The sequence below is a fragment of the Lutjanus erythropterus genome, chromosome 12 (assembly GCF_056507025.1).
Source record: "Lutjanus erythropterus isolate fLutEry1 chromosome 12, fLutEry1.hap2, whole genome shotgun sequence".
Lineage (NCBI taxonomy): Eukaryota > Metazoa > Chordata > Actinopteri > Lutjaniformes > Lutjanidae > Lutjanus > Lutjanus erythropterus.
Genome location: NC_139328.1, coordinates 17,190,310 through 17,217,104, shown reverse-complemented (window position 1 = coordinate 17,217,104; position 26,795 = coordinate 17,190,310). Strand labels below are relative to the sequence as shown.

At 39.2% G+C, this 26,795-nt stretch overlaps 1 protein-coding gene across 1 annotated transcript in view; it reads right to left on the bottom strand.

Moving 5' to 3' along the window:
- ak5 (adenylate kinase 5) overlaps nt 1-26,795 on the bottom strand; it is a 98,934-nt gene that overhangs the window by 29,414 nt on the left and 42,725 nt on the right. The window contains exons 7-9 of the mRNA XM_084733129.1: nt 18,317-18,407; nt 12,179-12,252; nt 921-966 (exon numbers count right to left, since the gene is read on the bottom strand). Of these exons, the coding sequence (XP_084589255.1) occupies nt 921-966; nt 12,179-12,252; nt 18,317-18,407 (211 nt within the window). The remainder of the gene's footprint in view (nt 1-920; nt 967-12,178; nt 12,253-18,316; nt 18,408-26,795) is intronic.

Below are 26,795 nucleotides of genomic sequence, written 5' to 3'. Positions count from 1 at the left end.
TGGTATTAAATGGTACTCGGCTTACGGTGCTCAAAGCACCAGAAAAATACACTTGAAAAATTCAAAGCGAGCATCTCTTTCCAAAAATCCTGACCCAGTTAGTCAAGATAATCCACAGACCTTGTTGTGATATAAGGATATATCAAAAATAATATATAATAAAGGACACTGGGGAGCTGGATAGCTGCTGGCTATGCTTGAAGCAAAAAAACACTGGTCGATACCCCCAGAGGTTAAATTATTGTCAGACAATAGAAAGTGTGTTCCAGGATTGCATCACCACTGACCACACCCAATATCAGAGTTTCATATGGACAAGAGATTTTTGCTGAATGCAAATATATTATAAACGTGGCTCATGCAAATTTGGCAGCCAACGTGTCGACTAAACACAGGGTTTGTTCTCCTTTAATCTGCTGGGTCTCCTCCTCCTCCTCCTCCTCCTCTCTGTCCTCTGCCTGCTGCAGGGTGATGTTAGCGTAGCGACAGCTAGCTGACGAGATAAACATCAGGTCTAACTGGTGACAGTGAATCAACAGATGAGCCCTCCTCCTCCTCCCCCATTACACAATCAATACTGTTGATGCAGAGCAACACTGATGACCACACACACACACACGCAAGCACAAACACACAGAGAGCTGCAGGGAGAAGTTCATTCAGGCGTCTGGCGAATAACGGTTACATGACATGTGTGGCATTTACTGAGATGGAACAATATGTCTGTGATGAAATGCTGAGTGGATTCGGCTGCTGCTTTATGAAAGAAGGCACAGGTGGATCAATATGTGGTTGCTAATACAAACTTTGGTGATAAGTTGTGGTGTCGTTTACACAGGAAGGGTAGGGTGTGTTTGTGTGTTCGTGTTTTGACTGTTTATACAGACGGTCGATCAAAATCAACCGTTTCACCAACTCACTTTCTGAGGTTCCTTCAGCGGACTCAGTTTCTTCTTCCTCTTCAACCTGGAAAGAAAGAGAGATACAGATGAATATTGTTCATCTTCTTTTTCAGTACCTTGTGTGACACAAGGTCACCTGTGTGTTTTGCCACAATGCCTATTCAAAGCATATTTGAACTTGAGATAAGGAACAGACAGACACTACATGGCCAGAAGTATGTGGACACAGCACTCTGCAACTACTTTGATAATTAATTGATTTTTTTTCAGTGTTTCCATCTCATCTTCTAAACTGTGAGGATTTCTTGATTTTCTTTGTCTCGTGGGATTATAAACTGCATATATATATTTGGATTTTAGACTGTTGATCTGACAAAAAAAAAAAAAAAAAGATGTCACGTTGGACTTTGTAAATTAATGATGAGAATTTTTTTTTCTTGTTGTTCTAATATTTTATAGAAAAAAACAGCTAATTGAGAAAATAATCTGCAGATTAATTATGAAATTATGAATTGAATCATGAGTTGCAGCTCTATTAGACAGCCAAACACTACATGCAGATGTTGAACATCTGGAAATGCAGACCTGTAACAGAGCTGAGATGCTGTGGTTTGTTAATAGAGTTAGTCTCAGTAGTTCTGCTAAGTCATCAGTCAGACTCAGGCAGCCTGTTCATTCCCAACACAACAAACACAGCAGCACGGTCAGTGCCCCTATGCTTCAAACTGTGACGCTGTAGGCACCAGGTTGACTCTTTTTCATGACATTAAGTAAGTTATGTAAGTCGCTCTTTCATCTTTTCCAGCTACGTATGTATATTATTGCTAATTTGATCACAGACCCTGCATGTGCAGAACTGATCCTAGAAACATAGCTACAGCAGTTTTAAAGTTCCACTAACCATATTTAAAGGGCTGGGACTGAGAACGAGTTGAGTCGACTCACAATAGTTTACGATGATAACAACTGACAAGCTCCTCGCGGCTGTGTACGTCCAACAGATTCCTGCGGTTCCTAAAATCTCTTTTTATTCTCTTTACTTCATACATCAAAATGATGAGCCATGTGTTCATCTCTTTTCCCCATTGTCTTTGTTTCTGTGAAACTGTCTAACTTGCATCTGACTAATCTAAAAACAACACTAAAATTAACTCTACAGATAAGTCTAAAAATATGTTTGTGATGCTAGCTGCTGATGTTGTCATGTTTAAACAGGAAATGGCCTCCCTCAAAAAGGAAGCCCATTGGAAGCCCACTGGTAAAAAGAAGCATTAAGTGTTCTTATACTTTCAGCAGGATAATGTTGTGAAAATGAGTAAATCGAATAAGAGCACAAAGTAAGTGTTTAAAAAAAGAGAGCTACAGTAAAAACAAACAAACAAAAACAGTTAAATCTTAGTTAGCAAGAGAGAAAAAGATGAAAGAGTGTTTGAGGAAGAGAAAGAATAAGACGGAGTGCTGAGTAAACCCTCCGTCTCCCTGGAGCAAACACATGGTCTGAGCCTGGAGGAGGACTGAAACTCTCTGCAGCCTCATTCACTGAATCATCGTTACAGAGTTACAAACACATGGCAGAGTCAAACCCCGGGCACAGAAATTGGCTAAAGACATTTTCCACTTGGTTTCATCTGTTCTGAGAGGAAATCTGATTCATTTGATTCAAGCGTTGACTACTTCAGATATTTGAGACCCTTTTCAAAAATGATTTCTCCTCTCAGGCCTCATTGCTGCAGGTTTCCATGGTTATCCTCCTCAGCTTTGGCCATCCACATCATTCGAGCATGACTAACCTGCTAATAACTTCAGAGTTAGCACAAAATTTAAGGATTTTTTTTATGATCTGACAGTGTAAACAGTCAAATAAGAAATGAAAGATTACACTGGGATCACTGCTGATCTCTGTGAGTGTAAAGAGGAGGATCATATTCTGAGTCATGACAGAAATAACTACAGAAATACTTTCAGACTAGCGAAGCCAGAGATTCATTTTGCTCTCATTTAGAATAAAGTTTTCTTTTTAATAAATGGAGATAATTTCCTTAATTCAGTTATTTAGTAATCTGATCTCTCAAATAATTTAAAGCTGCTTTAATTAATATTCACTCAATTATCAAGTTACTCTGAAATCCCCCCTCAATTCTATCAGTGATTGCTGCTTCAATTTACAGCTGCATTAATTGCTTTTTTTTTTGCTTAGCCATGTGGGAGTAGCAAAACACAATACTGACACACTATTACCTCATCTACAGTTGACATTGTGAACATATTACTGTAGAAACAGTTGCTAATGATGCATTCACATGGATTCAGGCAGCCGGATATCATTTTAGTGAACAAGAGTACAAATTACGTGGTAAAATTATGGTCTGGCAATTTGAAAATTGCAGTAGGCCATATTACCATTTCGATGAAATTTTGATTAATTGTTCAGCCCTACTTGTATCTCCATTTTGGGCTCCACTGACTTTGTTGATGTAGTGTGCAGTGGTTTATGGGAGCTCTTTCACTGAACACTTTATCACATCTTTCTTTCCATTCATCACTTTAAGTGACTTCTTTCACATTTAATGTTTGACCTCTTGCAGCTTTGACTTGTTTCATAGATAATCAATTTCATTAATAATTTGCACCCTTACATTGCTAACCGCAAAAACTGCTAATTACTCAGTTGCTCTCATTTACTTGTAGCCATTAGGCGCTCAAGATATTTTGAACATTTGCAGTAACAACAACAATATTATAACAATGTGATCTGTGATCTCCATAGATATTAATGTTTACAGGTCTTAAAACATAGCACAGTGTTTAACCGCCAACTACCAAAATGCAAGATAAAAAAGTATATGTCCTGAGAAGGACATGAGCTCCCCATAAACTTAATTTGTGACGTTGGACGTTTGATGTTGTGTGTGATGTTGTGTGCGCCACCCTGGTGCGCTGTCCGTGGTTCTGTCATAGAATGGAGGTGATTGACAGACAGACAGAAAGAACATGTCACTTACTTTGCATCCTGTTTGCTTTTAAATGTTGCAAAAAGCATATTAACTTGTGAAAAAAGCCTTGACACTCCCACTGAGCTTGTTTCAATTCTGGAGCGTCAAATTAGGACCAGCGCTTTTTGTTCTGCGCCCGCACTACGTGTTTGGGGAAAGTTAATTCTAACTCTTTAACTATCTGTAAAATTAACAGTAACATGCTTTTCATAGTCACTCTGAAATTGGCCATGTATGCATGTGCATGTGGTATGTTTTAGAAACGGTGCACACTGGAAAATAGTCCTCCATCGAAAGCCGCTGTGTAATTTAAACACTAAGACTAAAAATGAAACCGTATGAAATTCAACAATTCCAAAGAAAGAGCTTCAAGGAGACAAACACTAGTAACTTGAAGGAATATCTTAAGCAATTTGAGGCATTAATGACAGAAACACAGAAGAAAATAATTATATTGAATTGATGTTTTAATTATATACATGAATAATTTGATTTGGGATCATTTGAATGAACAATTTTTCAAATGTTCAACTCTCAGGCGCCTAATGGACTTGGTGGATAAGTGCTGTCTCATTTCTGGGCAAATAATGATGAGGCAGAGTGCTCAAGATGAAAATGTTAATGGATCATTTAAATGACACACAGAAACTGATCAGTCATGCAAACACCAAGCCGTGGGAGTAGAGAGGGAATGTCAAGAGTACAGATCAGATTCTGTGTTTGAGTTTCTCACCAGGATGCACAGCTTGAAAGCTCCATTAGAACTTGGATACTGATGTAATCATTGTGTTTGTTTTGTACAAACTGGGACTGAGCTTCATTCTCCAGCACAGCTCACAACCTTATGATGTTTGTTGGCAGTAAAAATGATTCAAATTGTGCAACACATCTACAAAAAATCTGAGTAGGAATATACAACAGTCATCTATTGTCTCTAGCAGCCGGGTCTCTCAGGCATGTAGCTATCAAAATCCATTATGTGCTTCATCACCTCCATGTTTCCTCTCACTTCCCACCAAAAACCAATTGAATGTGTGAAAACGGAGCATCCATCTTCACATTCAAGGGAAAAATGTCTAATATGCAGATAAATGCAGCGTGAAATGACCATCTGCCAGCTTAGTGTGGACAGAAATACACATTATTGTTGTCGTTCTCACACTGTTATATGACGACAAAGGTCATATAACCTTAACGCAGACTGTGATCTTTCCCTAAACCTAACCAAACTTTAACCAAAGCGTTGTTAACATCAGGAAAAAGATTTACTTTTCAACATGGATTTGCAACTGACAGGCAAAGACAAATGATCAGTGGTAGAAGAAGTATTCATGTCCTTTACTTAAGTAAAAGTAGCAACAGCACACTGTAAAAACACTCCAATACAAGTATAAGTCTTGCATTCAAAATCTTACTTGAGTAAAAGTATTTTCAGCAAAATGTACTTACTATCAAAAGTAAAAGTCCCTGTCAGTGTTTTACTATTATATCTGATGTTTCTGGATTAATATTACTGCTGCATTAATGTGTACGTTGCATTTTACTGCTGTAGATATCTAAGGTTGAGCCAATTTTAACTACTTTATATACTGTCTGGTAGTTTCATCTGCAGCAATGTATCATATTCTTTAAGATCGTCATGTTTGTGATGTCGCTGATCTGTGAAGAACCATGTAAAAAGTTTAATGAGCTTCAGTTTTTGTGAAAATGCCAGGGTTTGTCCTGCAAGTCTAACTCATGGAACTTACGGCGGGTGTACGCTCTACCAACCAAGCCACCGGACCAAAGGCATCATTTTTGAAAATTATAGTCTGAAAAGTAACTAGCTAACATTTCTAACATTTCACCACAGTAAATGATGCCGTCCTGCTGCCAAAGAGGAGTCAGATCTTCTATATATAGTTAGATAAGTACAATGAATGTATTTTTCTAAGAAGGTTTGGACACAAGATACAGCAGAAAGATACAGAAATCATTTAGTGACAGAACACTAGATGGTCACCTGTCATCAGTGAAATAGCTCAACAAGACGAGGATAGACAAGAGAAAGAGAAAATCATATTTCAGTGCCTGAGATTTCCACTCCTACAGTAGGTGGGGGATTAACAGTACTGAAGTCATGCTGTGTGAAATACAAAGCAATGTAACTGACTTGTTTTAGCATTGTACGGAGCAATTTGCAGTCTGGAGACAGCTGACTGTCAGTAACCGTCAGAAAACAGCTTGGCATCGACTGCGGACAGACGACTGAGGAAGAAAACAACCCCCCTTGACATTTCCATCTATTACCGGCTCTTGACCACACATCGCTATGAAACTGAGTTTAACGGCTGTGATTTAGACATGCGGCTGTTCGCAGACGGGTCAGAGTGAAGTGGAGCTGCACTTACAGACAGTAGAGACCCAGAACGAAGTGAAGCAGAGCTCTGTTCGTGTTAAATAAAAAACGTCAGTGTGGGGGAGTGCTGGGTGCCAACGACGAGCCAGCTTGGCATGTGGGTACACCAACTGTTCTGATGACTCAGAGAGAGGCAGAAACACACGCACAGCAGGCACTGCTTACACGTGACGGAGACGAGATATTACTGTATGTATATAAACACAAAAACACACTTTTCTTATTTTCTGCTAAGTTGAGGCTGCACTGTATTTTGGTATGTGATACACACACTTCTATGCATCCAAAAACAACAACACCTAAAGTCTGAGGCTGTGATGCTCATTGCACAATCAAGAAAAACAACAGTGTTGAATGGATGCTGCTAAGCCAATGTTTTCTCTTTATCATCCAATAGTTATTAGTTATCCAAGAGATATTTCAGTCTGGACCAAAATGGTGGATGGACCAACTGCCAGACCAGCAAACTGACAGATGGCTGACCCTAAAATCCAAAATTTCCATGCAGCCCTGTTCATTAACATGTAATACTGTCTGTAATAGTCTAACACAACCAGCTACCACTATAAGGAGTAACAGTAGCATGTACATTTACTCAAGTACTGTATTTAAACTTACAACAAGACGTTTTTAACTGGTTATGAAACAGTTTCTCTGTGAAATCAGATGAAATAATGAAAATCATCAGGATTTATCTTCTGTTTGCTTTGGAGGGTTCAGATTATCATTAACTAAAGTTTTAGAACTAAAGGAAAAGTGAAGGAATCATCAAAGACATTAGGACTAATCCTCTGACGACTATGTGAATAACATCTGTCCTAGATTACATGGCAAACCATCTGAATTGTTGTTGAGACTGAGCTCATCATGCTCAGAGCTGCACCGGTTAAAAGTCCCTCTGACATCTGATGAAGCAGGATGATGATGTTTGTTAGCAGCAGCACAAGTTTTCTCTCAGTCTTCATTTCTGTTAATAATTCCTTCACATCAGAGTCTCCCAGCGACTCACCTGTGTGATCTAATCAAACAAACCGCTGTTGTTGCCCCCACCTCATTATTTTCAAGCCCGAGGAAAACAATATTGAACTGTCAAAATGAATCTGGAGATGCTCTGGTGGGCTGATGAAGGCTCATCATTCTCATCACACCGAAATTAGCTGCCTGACATCCTGCACACCTCTGATGGAAATCGCTTAACTAATCATCAATAGCTGTTACTTTTTTCCTGTAGTGATCCTCTACATCTTCCACAGTGCCTTTTGACTTCTGTCCAGAGAACAATCCTGCAGCTGTTGCATTTGTTTGTTATATTGCATACTGTAAACATCTGACCGGGTAAACATCTGAATTCCCTTTTTGTTGCTCTGTAGTTCTTCCAATTAACACTGTATTCACCAGACACATTTTCTGAGCTCAGGTGTAAATCACATCTTTGAACCTCTTCTGCTGTTTCACAACAGAAAATCTTGGAAATATTTAAGTGTGAACAAATAAATTGTTTCTTTGCCAATTAGCAATCAAATAGACATCCAGCAGAACTTGGGAGCTTTATGAAGGCAATGGTTTGACATGGACGAAGTATATAGATCCTTTACCTAAGTATATATATATGTATAAATAATAATTTTACCAATACATTACCATAATTTCCAAGTAATATATTTGACATTTATTAGAAATGACCTCCAAATTGCTCCAAATTTCATAGGTAATTATATTATATTAGCAAGTACCATGTTCATGTAGTTGGTGGTAATTACAAAGCAACATATTTGAAATTTCTCTGAATTTATCTGCAAATTAATAGAGATAGATTATTGATAAGTTTCTAGCCTACATGAGTCATTCTTAGATACTTTACTGGGAGATTTTTCACTGTAATATTTCTGTAATGTAATTGAAGAAATGGCTATTTCATTTTCTTCTTTTCTGTATATTTTCCAAACAGTGAGATTAGAGATACACCGTAACCTGATAACCTAATGTTTTAAAGATTTACGCTTGTAAATATCATTGTTGTTATATTGTTTACATTTAGCCAGATATGAATGGGAAGAGTAAAAATACACCATCATCCAAAAAATTTACCCAGAAATAAAAGTCACATCCACCTTAGATGCTCTTTTTTCAGGAATAAATTAGAGGTGATGAAAAGCAAGAAATAATTGGAGGAAAATGTCCATGAGATTTGACACCAGAGACCCAAAAATAGCTGTTCTGCCCTTCTGTTCCCCCTCCTCTGCCACCTTGTGTAGATCAGCACACTACCAAAGTCCATCTATGTCTCATATATGAGGCCACAAACATGGGATGACAAGGCTGCCCATGTCTCCATCCCACTTTGCTGAAAAGAGTGTCACAGCTCGCCACAGGAAGTGCTGCACAGGGACGCCGCTGTCCTCAACAAGCCGGCTGCTGGTTTTGTTTCCACTCCTCTGTGGTTTGCTCTACCACCATATTGCATTGATAGAACAGTTTTTATCCTGCTCTGAATGTGTCAGATTGATGAAGAATGATGATGAGTAGCTGACACTGGTCAATAATGATCGACGAGCGTCACTGAAAATACACTTTTGTCTGGTTTGACAAAGTGTTTTATTAGAGTTGGCCATGAAGCTTAGAAGACATGGTGGATGATCACCCGGCTGTTAGAGTAATTCTGGTTTTGAACGGTGAAGTTGTGACGTACTCTGTGGACAGTATGACACACATCAGTACAGGCTGAAGGTGAAGAACTGTAGCTCTTAAAGATTCAGTAGGTCGAAAGCCTAAAAATGGTTGATGGTTGAGTCTCAGCTCCAGGATTAGAGTTAGTGAGTGTGAGTCTCTCCAAGACAAAAGTGAGTGAGCACGGAGTGACAGACATCAGCCGTGTGTAATAAAGCAGATACCTGAAAGTACAAACAGCGACAGAGGGGAGAAACATTTCAAAGCTCAGAGATTCAGTTTGAAGCTACAGATCTCCTGAGAGCTGAACATAAAGAGACTTTTAAAAATGTCTTTCACTCTGCTCTCCTGCGCACACGAGTATCACAACACACGTTTGTTCAAGGGGGGAGAGAAGAAGGGTTGTCACAGGCGAGCAGTGGTTGGCGAGATGTGACCACATCCTGCTTGGAGGTAAGTTGGGCTCACATCTCCGGCGTGGCACAGCGCATCTTGGTGTGATAAAAGTTGTAATTGAAATACAAATCAGTGTGGCACGGTTTGACTCAGCACAGCCAAAAGTGCCAGTGGAAAAGCCTCATGTTTTTTGTGTGTCAGCCATGTTATTCCTCCTCTTTCCTTTATATCCTGGTACTCTCTGCCGTTGGAAAAAGCCCAGCGATAGGTGTGAATGAAAGCAGCTGAAGGTAAGGTAAAAAAAAGTAACAAGGTGAACTGACAAACTCCTGGGCTGAGCATGCTGCTCAGTAGCTGGACACTTTTTCTCTTCTCTTTCTGATAATTCCATTTTATATCAACTTTTCCTGCAGCAGTTTTTGGCATTGATTCAGGGTTTCACTGAGGGAACATGAATGTGCAGCTGCACTAGTATAACAGCCAGTAGCAACACTTGGCCTCTGAGATGACCTGTGATCGGTTTAAGTGTACCATCACAGGCAAGATTTCCTTCCTATCAAGATGGTGTTTTCCTATAAAAGTATCATATTTTAGTTGGCTTAACCCCAGAACTCAAAGCTCAGAGTATTTACTTAAATTATTAAGTAGGAAAATTCACTGCACTATGTCAATGTGAAAAGTTGCGCTGCTGAAAGAGACATTATGCACCGAGAAACCATCCCTGGTTAGAAAACTGAACATCTATAAAGAACCTCCATTATGCAGCAAAACTCTCAAATAAGGAAAAAGACTTAGTTGTAAAAAACTTAAGTTATAAAATCAAGTGCAAGACAAACAGAGTAAAGCTGAGGAGACAGAGGCAGAGAGAGCTGAGCAGTTTGTTTCTAGACACTCGGAGGAGGAGGATGGAAAATGAGACAGAGGGTCGGGGTTATGACTGTGTGGAGGAATGATGCTCGTCTGCACCCTCGCCACGTATTACACAACAGCATCCTCTATCTCTGGACATGTGCTTCGCTGAATCATCTGGCCTTTGAAACGAGTTCAGCGGGTGCCATTTTCCAAGAGATAATTTGCAGATTGTCATTTATGTTTTGCAAATAAAAAACAGGGAGAGTGAGAGCAGAAGATGTGGAAATGGGGAGAGGGAGATTTTGCGTGTTAGTGGTGGTGATTCAAAAATTAGATTCTGTATGAGGATGATAAGATTGTTATTAAGTTACTGCAGATGACAACAATCAAACAAGGTTGTTATGAAGATGGCTGAGGTGAAAGGACAGCATTTAGATGTTTGACATTTAACTAATTCTCTAAATTGAAATGCATTATACTGAGTGAGTTTATGGCGTCACTGGACTGTGAGGACTGATGATGGATCAAGTTGCTGCTGTTTGGTCTCCTTATGTAATAATGACATTATAGAAACTACCTTTTCCTCTGCTTTGGCTTGGAGTTGCATGCATACATCAATGGAGATGTATTATGCTCATTTTCAGCTTCATACTATTATTTGGGGGTTCTAATAAAAGTTAACAGGCTTTTATGTTCCAAAAACACATTATTTTTCCCAAATAGGCCATAGCTGAAAAACATCTATTCACACTCTGAAAGTCTGAAACACAAGAGCCCAGTCTCCTCTGATTGGTCAGCTTCCTGCTCAGGGGAGCAGGCATTGCCTATTGTGATTCACTTGGTATTAAGTGGGCGGGACAGTCGCCTATCTAGAAGTGGTGCTAAGCCCTTTGTGACATCATAAGAGAGGAAGATCTGACTGGCGTTCAGGAACACAAATCTTCTGAGGAGGGGCAATTACATAAAAGAGAAGATTATCTTTTCTCATATTTTAAGAGTCTTTAGAGATATCAGGAACATATAATATTTTTGTTGAAAAAGTGTATTTTGCATAATATGTGACAAACACACACAGGATTTTCACCCAGGAAGCCGGGTTTGGAGTCCCATGTTAACATCAACGTTTCATTTAAAGTTTTAAGTTAGTTATGTTCCGTCATGTGACATACATGACATATATTTTAACCCAGACCCAAATCTTTTCCAAATCCAAACCAAGTAATTTAGCATGCTAACTAAACCATACTAAATGTCTTAAATGTCATGTGACTTATTCCACGTGGCTTATGTAGCATACTTAAGGTCTTTTATGTTGTTCTGGGAGTCACATATTGAGATGATGTTTCACATTTTGTTTTCCAAAGTGAAACCACTACAGGACCCACACTTTTCTGAAACCTGTCCTTTATTTAAAAGACTATTTGTAAAGCAGAGAAGGCTTTTCTCACAGAGTGGTTTGATTTCACACGGATCAGCTGCAGGTTAGCTTGTTACCAGCTCGGGAAAAATAGCGAGAATACGACATGAAACAGCACAGTACGTGAGAGTCTCACAAGGAACGTGTGGCTGAAAAAGGGATGTGCTGATCTGTGGATGCATTCCTACTGAAAGCCAAAGATAAACCAGAGTTTACACTGTGCAACACTGCCAATCATACAGGTCAGCAGACTACGGTAACCTGTGACCTGCGTCTATTGTGTGCTACTGAATCAACCGGAAGGCAGCGCATAGAGATACTACGAGCTGAGGAGCAGAATAGAAATTTTTATTTTTAAGTTAGATAGGCATCATGTCACACATTATTCCACACAAGCATACCATCTTCACATCCAGTTTGTCGGGATCTCGTCACCCTGCGTTTAGGTGTGAGGATTTGTTGTAAAATAAGGTTCTTGAGAAAAGCATTGATACAGCAAAAAATGTTCGATCGGCGTTCACGTTCAATGAGCAGAAAAAAGTTATAATCCTACCTCATCGTACTTGCAGGCAACATCTGCCAGGCTGCCGGTTTCACCCAGTAGACTGAGATCCAGCTCACTGGGACCTGAAGACACAAAAGCAACAATCATCAAATTGTTAAAGGGAGCCAGAGATTCTGTTACTTACTTCAAAATGACTCATTTGTTGCAGGAAGCTGCACGAGTGTCAGTCAGTGATACATAATAAACACCTTCAGACACTTATTTTAGTTGTATTTGGTTGGGTTTTTTTTTTTGGAATGAATAAATAACTGTGTTCTGGTTTATAAATCTCATTCATGCATTATTGATCTTCATTTGTCTTCCAGGCAGTTTAGTTTCTGCCTTCATGACTACCACACTTCATCAGTCTCATCAGTCTAATGATTATCTACACTTTCTAACACTGTTATATTTATTATTTTGGGAACATTTTATGCAGAAAACAAGGAAGATACAACTTTTTTTTATTCTAGTTATTTAGATTATTCAAAGTTTTCAGTATTGATGAATCCTTTTTTCTTTTTCATTTAATGACCAATATAAAATGTCAACACATGGTGTAAAATGATTAAAATTATTAATCATGTTCATGTTTCCAAATTGCTTGTTTGTCAGATCAACAGTCCAAAGATATTTAGTTTATATTGTTGACTCTTGCAGTCACCAGTTCAGTGAAAGGAATAACAGAAAGTCACGCCCATAAATCATGCAATGGTATCATGGGGCGGGCAATAAGGAAGGTAAAACAGAGAAAAGCAGCAAATCTTTGTATTTAAGGGGATGGAAACAGAAAATCTTTAGGATCTAAGTCACGCCTCATGTCTGGAAAATTTAAACTGCATCATGCTCAGAACAAGTCAGGTCTCATTTGAGATCAAACATGAAAAACAAAGCTTCTAGGTTTCAGCAAATTGTTAAAAGAACATACTGTTATATTATTAGCATATGTACTGTCAAACCACAAATAGAGTTGGTGTGTCATTTAGTCTCATCTTAACCATTACAGCACTCAATACCACAACAAACTTGCAGATGTAACATGCAGCGGCACATCTGCACTGTCATGTTCAATCTGAGCTACACAATTCAAATAGGAAAATAAAATATCCATAGATTGAGGTTAATATTGGCCCCAAAAACACTTGAACCTGAATTGAACCTGAACTTCCTGCTGTCAGAAAGCTGCCGCGGGTGATGCTGTGATCAATTTTAACACATAGCATCTTCATCCCCTTCCTCAGAGGAAATGGGTTGTGAATAACACTTCCCCTCGGCAGATTTTTATTTCCTGCGCGCCAGAGCCTCCTGAATAGAGAACTGGGTTAAATTCTGAGAGGAGGCAGCTTCAGACGATTTCAGAGACATGGCAGCTGTGAATTTCTTAGATTCATTATGTTAAAAAAGCGTGAGAATGCAGCAGGTTTACAGAGAAAAACAGCCAAAACAACAACAACAACAACAACAACTGTCCCTGCACTAAACGAGTCAGCAACATGTCAGGGTGCATCTCAACCTCGGGAAGTGAGCGGCTGAAGTATGACAGCGTGGACAGTTTGTTTTGCTGCTGAGGTCGGTGATGGCAGGTGGCTGAGGCTGCAGTCGTCAGCAGCGCTTCAGGTTGGTCCAAATGAGCTGCAGAGATAATAATCCTCTGGGAGAAATATGGCACTAGAAGCAGCAGACCGATAGGAGGCAATTTCTCTTAAAGAGTTTGCCTTAACTACTACCCATCTATTTCCGTGTCCTGCAGTTTTCCCTTATACTTTTATATATGGGCAAATTGATGCAATTGCACCTGATCGCTGAGAGCTCACAAGGTTGAAGCTAGAGATTGCACGTGGTCCAGGTTTTTTACTTTTCCGATGTGTATGTAGAAATAAACCTTTTAGTGGAGCTCTTAAATTGCACTCCACTCAGAATGTGTTTTTTTCTTTTTATTCCTGGGTGGAACACATATTGTGAAGCTCCATTATACAGAAAACATATGCGGAAGGACATCTTGACAAATGCACAGGTATCACGCTGATCTTAAATGTATCTTAAAGTGCAGCTACATAAGTGGATTCTTGATGGGAGGCTCTTTCAGTCAATCAAGCCCTCAGCAAGGAAAAAGTCAGCCTCCTACAAGAGCATTTTAAAAACAAGACTTTCTAGTACCTCTTCACAATATTATAAAAAATCCAGCCACTGCTTACTACTAATTAATCTTACTAATGACTTACAAACATTTCTATTTCTTACACAACTAAGGGGAAGAAAGCAGCTCTTGTCCACACAGCACAACCAGGGTTGCCAACAGATTCAGCAACTCTTCAAAGACTTTACTTCTAAAAGGCAAGTAACGACAAAATTAGCAACTTATTCTGCAAACAGCATAGGGGTCTCTCTCCTCATTTCTCCCCCTCGGGCTGCTAGCAGAAAGGAGGACAGTCGTGTTGAGGAGAGAACCCCAGACCTGCAACAAATGCATGGGATATGAGTGATTATTCTAGCCTAAACCATGTTCTTGCACGAGTTTTGCAAATGGAGTTGTGTAGCCAGTAAACATGTAAATAGTTTGTTTGAGCTCCTCTCTCACTCTTTCTCTTTGGATTTCAGGCTTAGTGTATTAATATACAGAGTATTGGTAATCTGGTAAGTTCTCTCGATTACTGTGAACTAATTTAGTGATGTAATAAACATTGCTGACTTTCTTTCTGATGTAATTTGTGCCATTTCATCACTGTCCCAGACAGGTATTACTGTCACATTTCTTTCAAATGTGGCAGGCCGTACGGTAAGCTTGTCGTGAAGATTTTTACTTTGAGTTAATTAGCATATTGACATTGACAATACGTCCATGCTCCTGATATGGTTAATAAGGAGGGAACAAACAGGTTTTGTGATTTGGCTCCTTTAAACATTTATTTGAATAACAAACTATTTCATTTAGGGACCTGATAATTGTACTGAGAGTCAACTATTGTTAGCTAACATTTCACATTATATATTGATATGATATGAAAGAGAAACAATCAGATCCAATAATGAAATGGCATTTTACGATTGAGTCAACAAGGATTTACAAAACTATGCTAAATGTATGTTGATTACAATTGTTGACTATAATCTGTAATCTATTGTGATGTCTGCTGCAACCTAATTAAAACCTAATTTAAAAACTCTAATAAAAACTAATCTTAATTATGAATCTGGTAATTTGATACGTTAATTTGTTATGCAAAATCAAAATATTTGACTAATAGCGGTTAAATGCAAGTAAGTTATTAAGAAATATGTAATGAAGGTGAGAGGTTTAAATGCTGATTTAGAAAGTTTTATCAACTCAATCAGTGGCCTAATTATGAGCCATTATTTATAAGGGCAGTCTCACTGTAAAGTGATGTTCCTGCATGATCATTTAGAAGAAATCAGCAAACATTCAGAGGACACACTGGCTCTCTGCAGGCATCGAGTGCTCATTTTTCTATTGCTTAATAAGAGCTTTCTCATTTTCCTGAGCATCTATTTTTGAGATTTTGCAGCTTTCATGCAGCTCGAGTGTTATAAGTGCACCTGTATCTGTTTGGTATCTTGGTGTTCTGTCATGAAGCAGACTGCTCTTGAGTGTGAGGAGAGGAGCAGGAGGAGTGTGTCAGGTAGCTGTCAAGTAGCACGAAGCAATTTTGATGTCAAGGATCACTGGGAATGTGAGCCTCAGTCTTATTACTTGCCTGGCCTTCATCACCTGATATACAGACTCTAAAGAGAAGCTGACAGAATAGTTTTATGGATGATTTGTGGGTCAAATTACATTTAAAAATGATGCCACGTCCAATCTGTGCCTACCTGTCCACCTGTTTGGCTGCTCACTCACTGTAATGCCTCTGAAACTGGTCATTTGTTTGGACGGAGCTCTCCTCTCTTCAGAATAACACTGGATCTAAACATATTTCCTCCTCCTGAACTATTTTAGAGGCGCCATATGTTCTCTCATGGTGATTCTGCACCTCGTGACACAAACTTCAGTTTCCTCCTGAGTGAATCTGTTGTGGCAAATCTGCTCCCTTTCATCACAAAATCGCCAACACACCGAACACACTGGCTTCAAAAGAAGAACAAAATGGTAGTTTTATTTGTTGTCACTAATACCCAACGTTCAGAATGATTTCCGCCGATTCCTAATGCAGCTTCCTGCTGTGCTGCAACTGTGCTTGAGCTGTGTGGCAGGGCATAATGAACCATGAACATAAAACAAGCCAAGTCAAGTTTATTTATAAAGCCCAGAAGCACAAGTTGTTCTTAGAGGGCTTTTTAATACGTACAGAGAAGGACAATGTCTGTCGTCAGACTTTCAAAATCGAAACACTTAAAAATGAGACAGTAAAACTGTAAGCAGGAAAAGCAACAAGGATGATCAAATTTAAAACATGTCACTCAACTTTTCATCAGTACACCATGCTGCTTTATTCACCAAAGTCAGCTGTATGGCATGTTTTATTCTGATAGACTTACACTGAAGCTCACACTGTTCTGCTGTGTGTGCCTTCCCAAAGTAAGAAAATCACACACACAAATGTCAATCATATTGACATTTGTAAGAATAACTAAAAATCCAGCCTTGAAACAGAACCTTACTCAGCAGGACTCACGTGGCTCGATTCATGGGTTTAGATGAGGTAGTTCTTTTGAAAAACAGTTTATTTTTCAGCTGTAAAATGTCACGCCGTCGGCAGGAGTCCCGGAAATTATGTCCTGCCTAAATGATAGAACAGGTAGTTTTTCAGTGACTCATGAAACGACATATATGACTGTTGGTGCACCAGCGACAGGCTTACAGGTTACACCTACACTTTATTATGAAGAAAAGTAGTGATGGCTCTGCAACCCAAACCAGGAGTGTTTTGCCAGCTCAGTTCAGTGCAAACGGTAACATTTTTGTGAAACCTTTCTGATGTCTATCAGTTATGAAACCAGAAACACCTGCAGAGCACTGACTGATCATATCTTTGAAACCGACATTCAGTCAGGCCTTCATTGAAGGTCAGGAATGTGGATCTGTCTGGAACCTTTTTTAAACAGTAAATTATCTGGTTTTACATAACACATAAAGTCTCCGTCGCCGTCTGACTGATCAAAGACTGAGTCTAACCTTGTTGATTCAGTATTTCTCACAAAGCGTGGCTAACCCTGCTTCACCAGTTGCTATGCCAACTCTTGTGGTAACCAGGGAGCTGGTGGGTGATGTTTTTGGTTTTTTCTCTGCTTGTGTTTGTGGACTGTGTTGGAGAAATCTTTCTACACTGTACACATGTATCAGCAGCTCTGAAAAAAACATGAAACCCCCAAGGATATTCTTTACTCTGGCTGTTGGTATTTTGATGTGTATCTGTTCTTTCATATTTCATCATCATTTGGCCCAAAGACACTGTAAAAAAAATTCCCACTATTAGATTACATGTACACAATGATTTATGTGTTTGTTGTGCCTTGGCCTTAACAAACCTTTCCCTCTGGGAACCTTATATCTGATGTATGTCTGATGTAAAAGTATAACTGCAATATTTCAGGGTGTATTTTCAGGGTGTTCTGGGATAACGTTACTTTTGTCAATAAGACAAAATACTCAATCTCAAAAGTTTTAGCTTTCCTTGTGGTGGTGAAATTACTTTGTTGTATCACCTCTTTTGCTTTTACAGTCGTCTTGTTTCTCTACAAATTAAATGTGGCTGAATGTACAGCCCTCCATAATATTACCATTAACACCATCTGTTTTTTTTATCATGCAAAATTTATAACAATATACATAATAAACAATATAATATACCCCTAATTTGATGTAATATCAATTACATGGTGGTGGAAGAAGTACTCACATACTTTTTGTGAGTAAAAGTGGCAACATTTGTACTAACACAAATACTCTGCTGCAAGTAAAAGTTCAGCATTGAAAATTTAACTTAAAGGGACAGTTCAGTCCAAAATAAAACACATATCAAATACATCTTTTCCTCTGGCCTGTAGTGTTGTTTTTCCATCTAGATTGTTTTGGTGTGACGTGCAGACTTCTGGAGAAATCGTCTGGTGGTTTAGCAGTTTTTAAACCTGTCTGACCATAAAAAACCTCTTGAATTGTCTCACTGTTGTAAACCCAAGTGTTCATCTCACCGGCTGCAGGCTCTTTGGAGGGAAACAGCTTGTTGTCCAAAGTCATGCTGATGTCACAGAAGACCTCCTCCTCGTCTCGGTCAGCGTCCAACTGAAAGGAGAGAAACAAAGATCAGCTTTGATACTCTGTTCATTCATTCACACCAATATTTTGCTCTAAAGCTTGACAGAAATGACAAGAAAGTCATGACCTGATCCCCGCACACACAGTAGACATGCTCCATGTGTCTGGCTACCGTGACATCCAGACCGAAACTCATTACACGATCAAACTAAGAAACAAGCTCTGATGCTGGGAGCAACACACCCTGGTCATTTCGTATTCAACACACACCGGAAGCTTTAATAACACAGGATTAATTAGTCTCCATTCTGTGTCAATTGGTCTCCTTATTCAGAGGCTGGCTGGCTTCCTTTGCATGTACAGTACTCGCAAATTGACCATGAAGAATCTGCTTTGGGAGTGAGCTGGAAGCTGATTGAAGCCGACTTCTTCCCTGATCTGCTCTTTGGCTGTCCCTCTGCTCTAATCGGGGCAGATGACAAGCAGCTGAAAGGCGACCTTGTGCACAGAAGAGTGAATAAAAACAAACAGACTGGACATAATACGCCTTCAGGTGTGGGATTCTCAGCAGAGCGACTTACTCCACATGTAAACTAAATAAAGAAATGATTGAGCGGCGGTCAGGTGAAATGCAAGATAAGGATAATAACACCAACAACCAGCTCCCTCCTGGGGTTTCCATGGTAACAAGCTAAAAAAATAGACACCGGTGTCTGTCATCTACTGCGTGGGAGAGTCCCCTGAGCCCCCGAGGGAGGTGCTTGTCCACCTGCAGATGAGGAGCGGAGGGGATCAAGCTGAGGATTCCCCCAGGAGTGTGGCATTCAAAAATCCATCAGAAGCACTCAGACCTCTCAGCGTTGGGCGTCGGGGGCAGAAAAAGTGCCTGCTGTCACACTGCAGTGTCTTTATAACCAAAATGTGTCCCTACTTCAACAGAGAGGCTCCATATAATCCATTTATACTTTACAAGAAGCTCTCTGAGCTCTCTTCAGAGAAAACGTGTCATTTTTCAAGGACAGATTAACAGCTTTAACTTTTTTGGAGGAAAGCTCAACTATCCTCTGAATGATTCAGTGTAATGACAGCAGCTCTTCAGACAGAGAATAAGGACTGAGTCTGACTGTCAATGTGCCAAAACCCAGTATGATCAGTGAGCTAAGGTGTAAATGTAAATTTCCCCTGCAGTGCAGCAGAACAAATTGATTATATTATAGCTCCACGAGTCTTCATTGATTAGAATAATGATCAAAAATTAACACAGCATCAACACTAAAAAATGCTGTGTACACATGAGAATTTTCTGCTGATGGAAGAAGTATTCAGATTCTTTACTCAAAGACAAACTACACAGGATTCTCCCCAAAAACAACTTATACAAAAATAATTACTATCAATCATCAACCACAAACCCGCCAAGGGCGTGTGGTGGTGCCTGCATCCGTCGAGGCCTCGACCTCCTCCACACAGGTATCTTCTCATTTGCTCATTATTTTTCTGTGCTCGTAATGCTCTATCAACTCAAAATGTTGTTATTTAAAGTCCTGGGAATGAGACTCAACAATCAACTATCTTTCCAATGCATTTACAAACAGTACGTGACAAATCCTACTTATTCTGAACTTTATAGTGTAACTGTTTCTCCAGGTTTGAGCCTATCCACCGACTGCATAATTTTGAAAAATGCTAAAAAGTGGGCAAAGGGTCACAGATGGGGGACAGGGTGGGGGTGCACGAGAGAACCCCTTTAGGGGGTGTGATGACCGTTCAGTGTATCAGTAACATTAGTCAGCCTCTCCATGTCTGTGGAGGAACATTGCAAACACATAGAAGCGCCGGAGCTTCCACAGTTAGTAGTGCCGTGCTGATTTGCATTTCCAAAACCACTTTTTAATGTGCCAGGCTGTGTTGAGTCGCACCCGAGATGGACCTTGTCTGGAGTCAGGCAAAAGCGAGCCAAACCCGCCTCCAAGCGGCCTGCAGTGGCATCTCGCACGACTCCCCCTGACAAGTGTGCGTTGAGACCTAGCTCATATGTGTGCAGGAGACCAGAGACAGGATTTTTAAGTCTCTGTGTGTTCATCTCTCAGTACTCGTGTAGCTTCTAACTCGACTCAAACTTGTCAAGAGACACACCTTCAAGAGGGTGGCTCTGTTGTAATGGAAATGCAAAGTCCTGTGGTGCTGGGCTGATGTGCCGAGTAGAACCAAGTCAAACCAGGCCAGCTCATGTGTATGGAAAAGGGATACTAGTGGAATGGCAGTTATACACTTTGACATGAGACAACCCTGCAGAGTACAGAGGTACGCTTTTGACAAAAGAATTGTTTAACCTTCCCATACTGAACATACAGTATGTATAAGTATAAAAAATGCATCTTTCCACCGGGAGGATGAAGCAAGGTAAAAGTCTACATCCATTATCTCAGAGATGTCAGGGAAGGAGATGTAGATCAAAGGAAGCAGATGAATCGGAGTCTTAAACCTTGGCACAACTCAAAGCAGCAGCAAAGTTCTTCAAGAGTTTGATCTAAAAACAACTTGAAAAGTGATTCTTACAGCCTCCTCAGTACATCACAACAATGTCAAGCGTTTATGATGTTACATAAAGCTCCTTGAAGAGGACAGATATAAAAAGATATAAATATAACAGATATAAATAGATATTAAAGACATAAATACAGAAAAAAACCTAATATGAACTTCAGAGTATACAATGTTATTTTCAAAGCGAGAGATATCTTGAAATTCAGAATGCAGTTGTCCATACTTTAGCTGATTAGTTGAAAAGCCTGTATCTCATTTAAATTTCAGGAATAATGAAGCAATACCTTGCAATCCTCCCTGGAGAGATAAGACACCCAGCAAGACGGAACAAGGTGTCTTTTGTTTGTTTATATCTGCGTGGCATCTCGCAGCATGTGGGAAGGACGCTGGAGCTGAACTCACTCAGGGAATATTTAATTACATCAGCCCTTTTTCCCAGAATGCAGGATGGCTTCAATCGAGGGCACAACAAACTACTATCTCTCCCCCTGCTGCAATTTCCAGCCTTGTTGTGGAGGTGTGTGTGTGTGTGTGTGTGTGTGTGTGTGTGTGTGTGTGTGTGTGTGTGTGTGTTTGATGAATTTAGTCATCCTAAATTAAAAAAATCCACCCTCATTTGTCAGTTTTCACACAAAAATCATATCGTGTTTCAGATGAAGAATACAAATTCCAATTACAGACAGAAAATTGATAAGAGCTCAAGAATAAAAATGCTGAGTAACTTAACATCAAAGCAAAACATCAATGACAGAAACAGGACATTTAATTGAATGAAATCTTGAGAATTAATAGACTTGCATACATGTGTAATGACAATTCAGTCTTTCCAATTTAATGCTGACAATGTGGAGTAATGAGTCATTGCGACTGTTCTTTTAAAGAGTTATGCCTTCCTATATTGGACCTGACATTTAAAATGAAATGATTACTTTCACACAAAAGCCTGTTGCAGAGCCAAAGCAATTAGGCCTGAGAGGTTATTGCATTCATTTGTCAAGGAACTATGCAGTCCTTCTCCTGGGATAATTACTGAAGAGCAGGAGGAATTTATCCAATCAGAAGTTAATTTGATTTTTAAAAGCTGATTTTATGCTCAGATAGGATAGAAACTTCACTAAATAAAAATATCAACACACCTTGTTTGTTTTTGCTGCCATTTTTAAGTTGAAGTGAAGAAATCTAAGACTTCTTCTGTCCACACAAAAGCTTTATTTCTGTGTTAGTGTTTAGTTGTTTTGTTTGTTGAGCACTTCTCCTTTGCCAAGATAATCCATCCAGCTGACAGGTGTGGCATATAGAGATGCTAATTAAACTGCATGATTATTGCACATAAGTGCCTTCGATTGGTCACAATAACAAGGCACTCAAAAATGTACATGTTTATCTTGAAAGTGCTGCAGATACCAAATTTCCAAGGAGAGCAAAGTCATGACACTCCCTACCCTGCCTCTGATTGGCCTACCCTGATATTCTTACCCTAACCCATCACTCCTCATGCCTAAACCCAACCAACCACACCGACACAGGCAACTGACACTAGCCAAACAGAGGCAGAGCAGAGCAGGTCATGATTTTGCCCTCCTGGGAAATTTAGCATCTGGAGCCCGTTCAAGATCAAACTGCACATTTTGGAATGACCTTTTTTTGATGCATTATTCTGGCAAAGGAGACGTGCTAGTTAACGTGGATTTTAACAAATTTGTGAACAAAATCAAAACCTTTTGTGTGCACAGAAAAGTCTTACATTTATTACTTAAATGAAAAAAAGGTGTTTATTTTAGATTTTTGTGAGAATATGTACAGGTGACACATTTTTTGCGTTTTGTTTTAGTTCAATAAGACTCTGTAGTGCATTTTTCAAATTTGTGCGTGGGGTAATGTTAACAGCAGCTAACACTAAGATAGTGATGAAAAAAGCTGTTTTATATACTACAAGTGTTGCTGGAGGTTTATCTCTTGAGTCCTTTTTCTCTTCTCCGTGCACCTTCAATGTAGATGATGTTGTGCAAGAAACTCCTAATCTGTTTCTACAGTAAGGCATGAAGAGGAGTGTGATCAGCTGGAGAAATAATAATCTGATTATTCAGTAATAAACACAATCATTAGTTGCAGCCTTACATGCATATTAGTAACAGTCTGGTTTTCTACAATAAGTTTATTTCTTAAAGGTCAGTGTCAAATGAAATGTGTATTTGTGGCTTGAAGAAATCTGATTTCTTCGCTAGATTTCTCCTGGAAAACATCTTTTTTTTTTTTTTTTTTTGCCATGTGTACGACCATGTAACCACTAATAGTTTTTTTTTTTTTTACATGTACACATGAGCATGACAAAGACTTTAGACAGGGAAAGCATCACAGTAAGAGTAGAACCACTGGCTAGTCACTGAGCAGATGGTGTAAAGTGGATTTCTAAAGCTTTTTTCTCTAAAAATGATGCTTTTAGAGTGTACCAAAACATTAAAGTTGTGACTAGACAGATAAACAATGAGCTGAAACTTATTATGAAGCGCTGCAAAGCTGAGGGAAGCAGAACATTCAGCTGCTAACTCTCTGGTTCATCAATACGAGCGATGCCTTTCATAATACACATAATGTCATTTGATACATTAAATCACTAAAAATAGTGATTATAGGCACTTTAATAGTAAAACACTCCCCCTTTCATCAACTCTCCCTGACATTTCCTGAACAGACCCACACAAAAAGGCCAACAACGCATGTTAAAGCTTGTGCAGTAGTATGCCAGTAAAGCCAGAGAAACATATATTTTTATTATTATTAATTGTTATTTATAATGCCTAATCATTATTGATACTGCTCATTCATTGATCCATTCATCAGGCAGAAAGATGCTACTTCTACTGTTACAAAGTACAGATGGACAAATCACATCTCACTAAATGGAAAGAAAATTAACCAAGAAAGGACCTCAGGGGGGATTTATGACTAATAATAATCCATTACACAGCTGCACTGTTTCATCCTTTAATGAATCACAGTGTTAATCTGTCTTCTATGCAGGATTTATCACCAGCGACAGACAGCACGTCAATGTCTCAATCTACAAACACATTCACAAATGCTTGTCTGGCATTTAAGTAATGTGTGTTAGTGGAAGACAGAGTGTTAAAAAAAAACAATAAAAAACAATCCCGTCATACCAGTTTCACGTGGATAAACATCACGCTTCATGGTAGCTTCATCTGATCAGAACTGACGTTTTCTCTGTTGCTTGTTTTTCAGGTTTCAAACTTGTGTTAGAGAAAGTAAGCTGGTAAGTTTAGATAAATGGCATATCAGAACATTTCAAGGCTCCGTTCAAACTCATAAGCCCACGCAAACACAAGGCACTCTGCGAGATTAAATGTGACATAAAACAAAGCCCCGACTGTGACTAAGAATCCTCCACACATCTACTGTAAATACAGATGTAAATACAAAAGCTTTTTTCTCTGCATGGCTCTCATGATTGAAGGTCGTGAAGTTGTTTTTTAAGCACTTCAGACTGTGCCAACCTTTTTTTTTTTCAGAGTTGTCGAGCCTGTGATTGCAGAGACAGTCACGAAGGTAGAGGGAGTGACATGGTTTGGTTTGGGATGCTGCAGCACCACAAAGAGATTAGTGACAGCAGTTCACAGCAGAGACAATCCATCAATAAACTCTCAAAATGTTCAAATCAATTGAATAAGGACTGCAGACTTCTTTCATTCACAGGTATAGATGGGGAGGAAAAACAGTGTTTTTACAAAAACATCAAATTGCACAATATAGCTGTAAGGGATCTTGCTTGGTTAAGGTACTTTAAATGTTATTTCTGTTGTTTACGTTGCAGATATATTAGGTCAAGTGATGATATACTGTTTTATGTTGTGATATCTGAATGTGTCAGCTAACATAAACATTGCATTATGGGTATTAGCCGGCGGTTTCATTCAGGGCTGCCTCATTATTCCTAAATACTTATCTGGTAGTGCAAAGTTTTGCCAAGTGCCAAAGTCCCTTGGTGACCAAGATTATAACTGTCACAATTATAGTTTAAAACCTGATTGGATTTTCTCTTTAATATTGACTGTTCACGACAAAACAAGCAATAATCAGAGTTTAAGTTCAGAAAACAGATCCTTAGATATTTAAAATCTCAGCTAGTCTGTTTCACAAGGACTGTGTGGCTGCAGCCAAAATTACAAATAGTATTGTGAGATTTTTAAGTTTGTCCAAAACCTCAGTCAGAAACCAACAATGCACAACGAGCTGCATTTTAGATCTGGGGAAATATTACAGTATACAAGTACTGGACACGACACCAGCATAAATGTCCCACAATACAATGCTGCAGTGATGACAACAACAACATAACAGACAAAGATGGGAAGATACCAAGACAGCTCTGTTTAATGCCAATAATGCTTCCATTTAAATGCAAGTTAGGTTACACTTTGCTAGGGGAAGTATATTTTTCAAATTAGTTTGTCTCTTGGCAGAGGTTGTCATGGTTACACACCTCCAAGTGGCAAGGAGGCTCTCTGCAAGTGATGTGATGCATGCTGAGCAGAGCGTCTTAAATGATACATAGTGCTTATTTACACTAAAGAATGGTGAACAATAGTACACACTTTGGGAATGTTGTGTAGAAAATGTGATTTCAGATGCAGCAATAGTCTCCATGACATCACCCATAGTTTTCTGCAGAGCAAGTGTGAAGCTCACAGTGTGGTGACTCTGTCCATCACCGTCCTAGCAGGGCCAGACTCAGACTCAGGAGAAATTAGCTACAGAGAACAAACCTGTTTTTTTGTGTCAGGCTGTAAACATGTTTATTTCTGCCGTGACGTTGGGTATTTTAATGTGGGGCTCTGTGGGAATTGACTCATTTTTGGAGTTAGCCTGAAATGGCCATTTGAGGAACTGCAGGCTTTGGCACTTCTGTGTCGGCAGCATTTTTTAGCCTCAATTGGATGTCACTTTTTCCCAGCGGAGCCCTGCCCACTACAAACCAGTGAAAGGATCCCAGACCAATACACAAATACAGAAAGGATAAAAAATATAATTGCCAAGAGTGTACGGTAGAGTTTTACACTCTTCAAAAAGCCATTCAGTAAATTTTGCCTGGACTGAAATAGAAGAATGCAGTTCTGCTGAAAATCCTGGAAGATGATGATGTGAAACTTTCTAACAAACCTTTCATCACATTCCTGATCTTAAAAGTGGTTACATAACAGGTTACATAATAAATTATATATAGATTGAAACATTTTTAAAGGAAAAACAAAAACAAGCACATCGCACTGCACAGACGCCTGCACTGAAGAGACAAAGCACTTCAGAGTCGTTCACTCAGCGTGTCTTAATTAAGTCGGCTCCTCTGGGAACGCAGCAAGGATGTGCATAGATTTACAAAATGCAGCAGGCTGCAGAAACCTTATCACAACTTTCACTTTAAGTTCAGATGGTCTCTTGTTACGTTCAAACTAATAACTGCACAATTTTCTGTGCAGGGTCCCATACACAAAATAACACTCAACAGTAATAAAACTACCCGTGAAGTGGTTTGTTGAAGAAGTCAAACTGAGAAAAAGAGATTGTTTTGGAGCAGACAAAAACACTTTTCACCACAGTGGCAAGAAACTGATGTTTTAGAGAATCACTTTAGAAATTTGGCCGCTGGGCTTTAAACTAGAATCAAGAGACTGGATCATATTACACTTATGTTAACCTCCCTGTGATGGCTGCCTGCTCATGTTAGAATCAATTTTGAAATTCAGAAAGTACTTCATGGCCTACCACCTACGAAGCTGCAGCATTTTATCCTTTTATTCTGTTTGTGCTTTTACCTGCCTCTGTTTTAGTCGCTTGCCTTATTATCTTCCT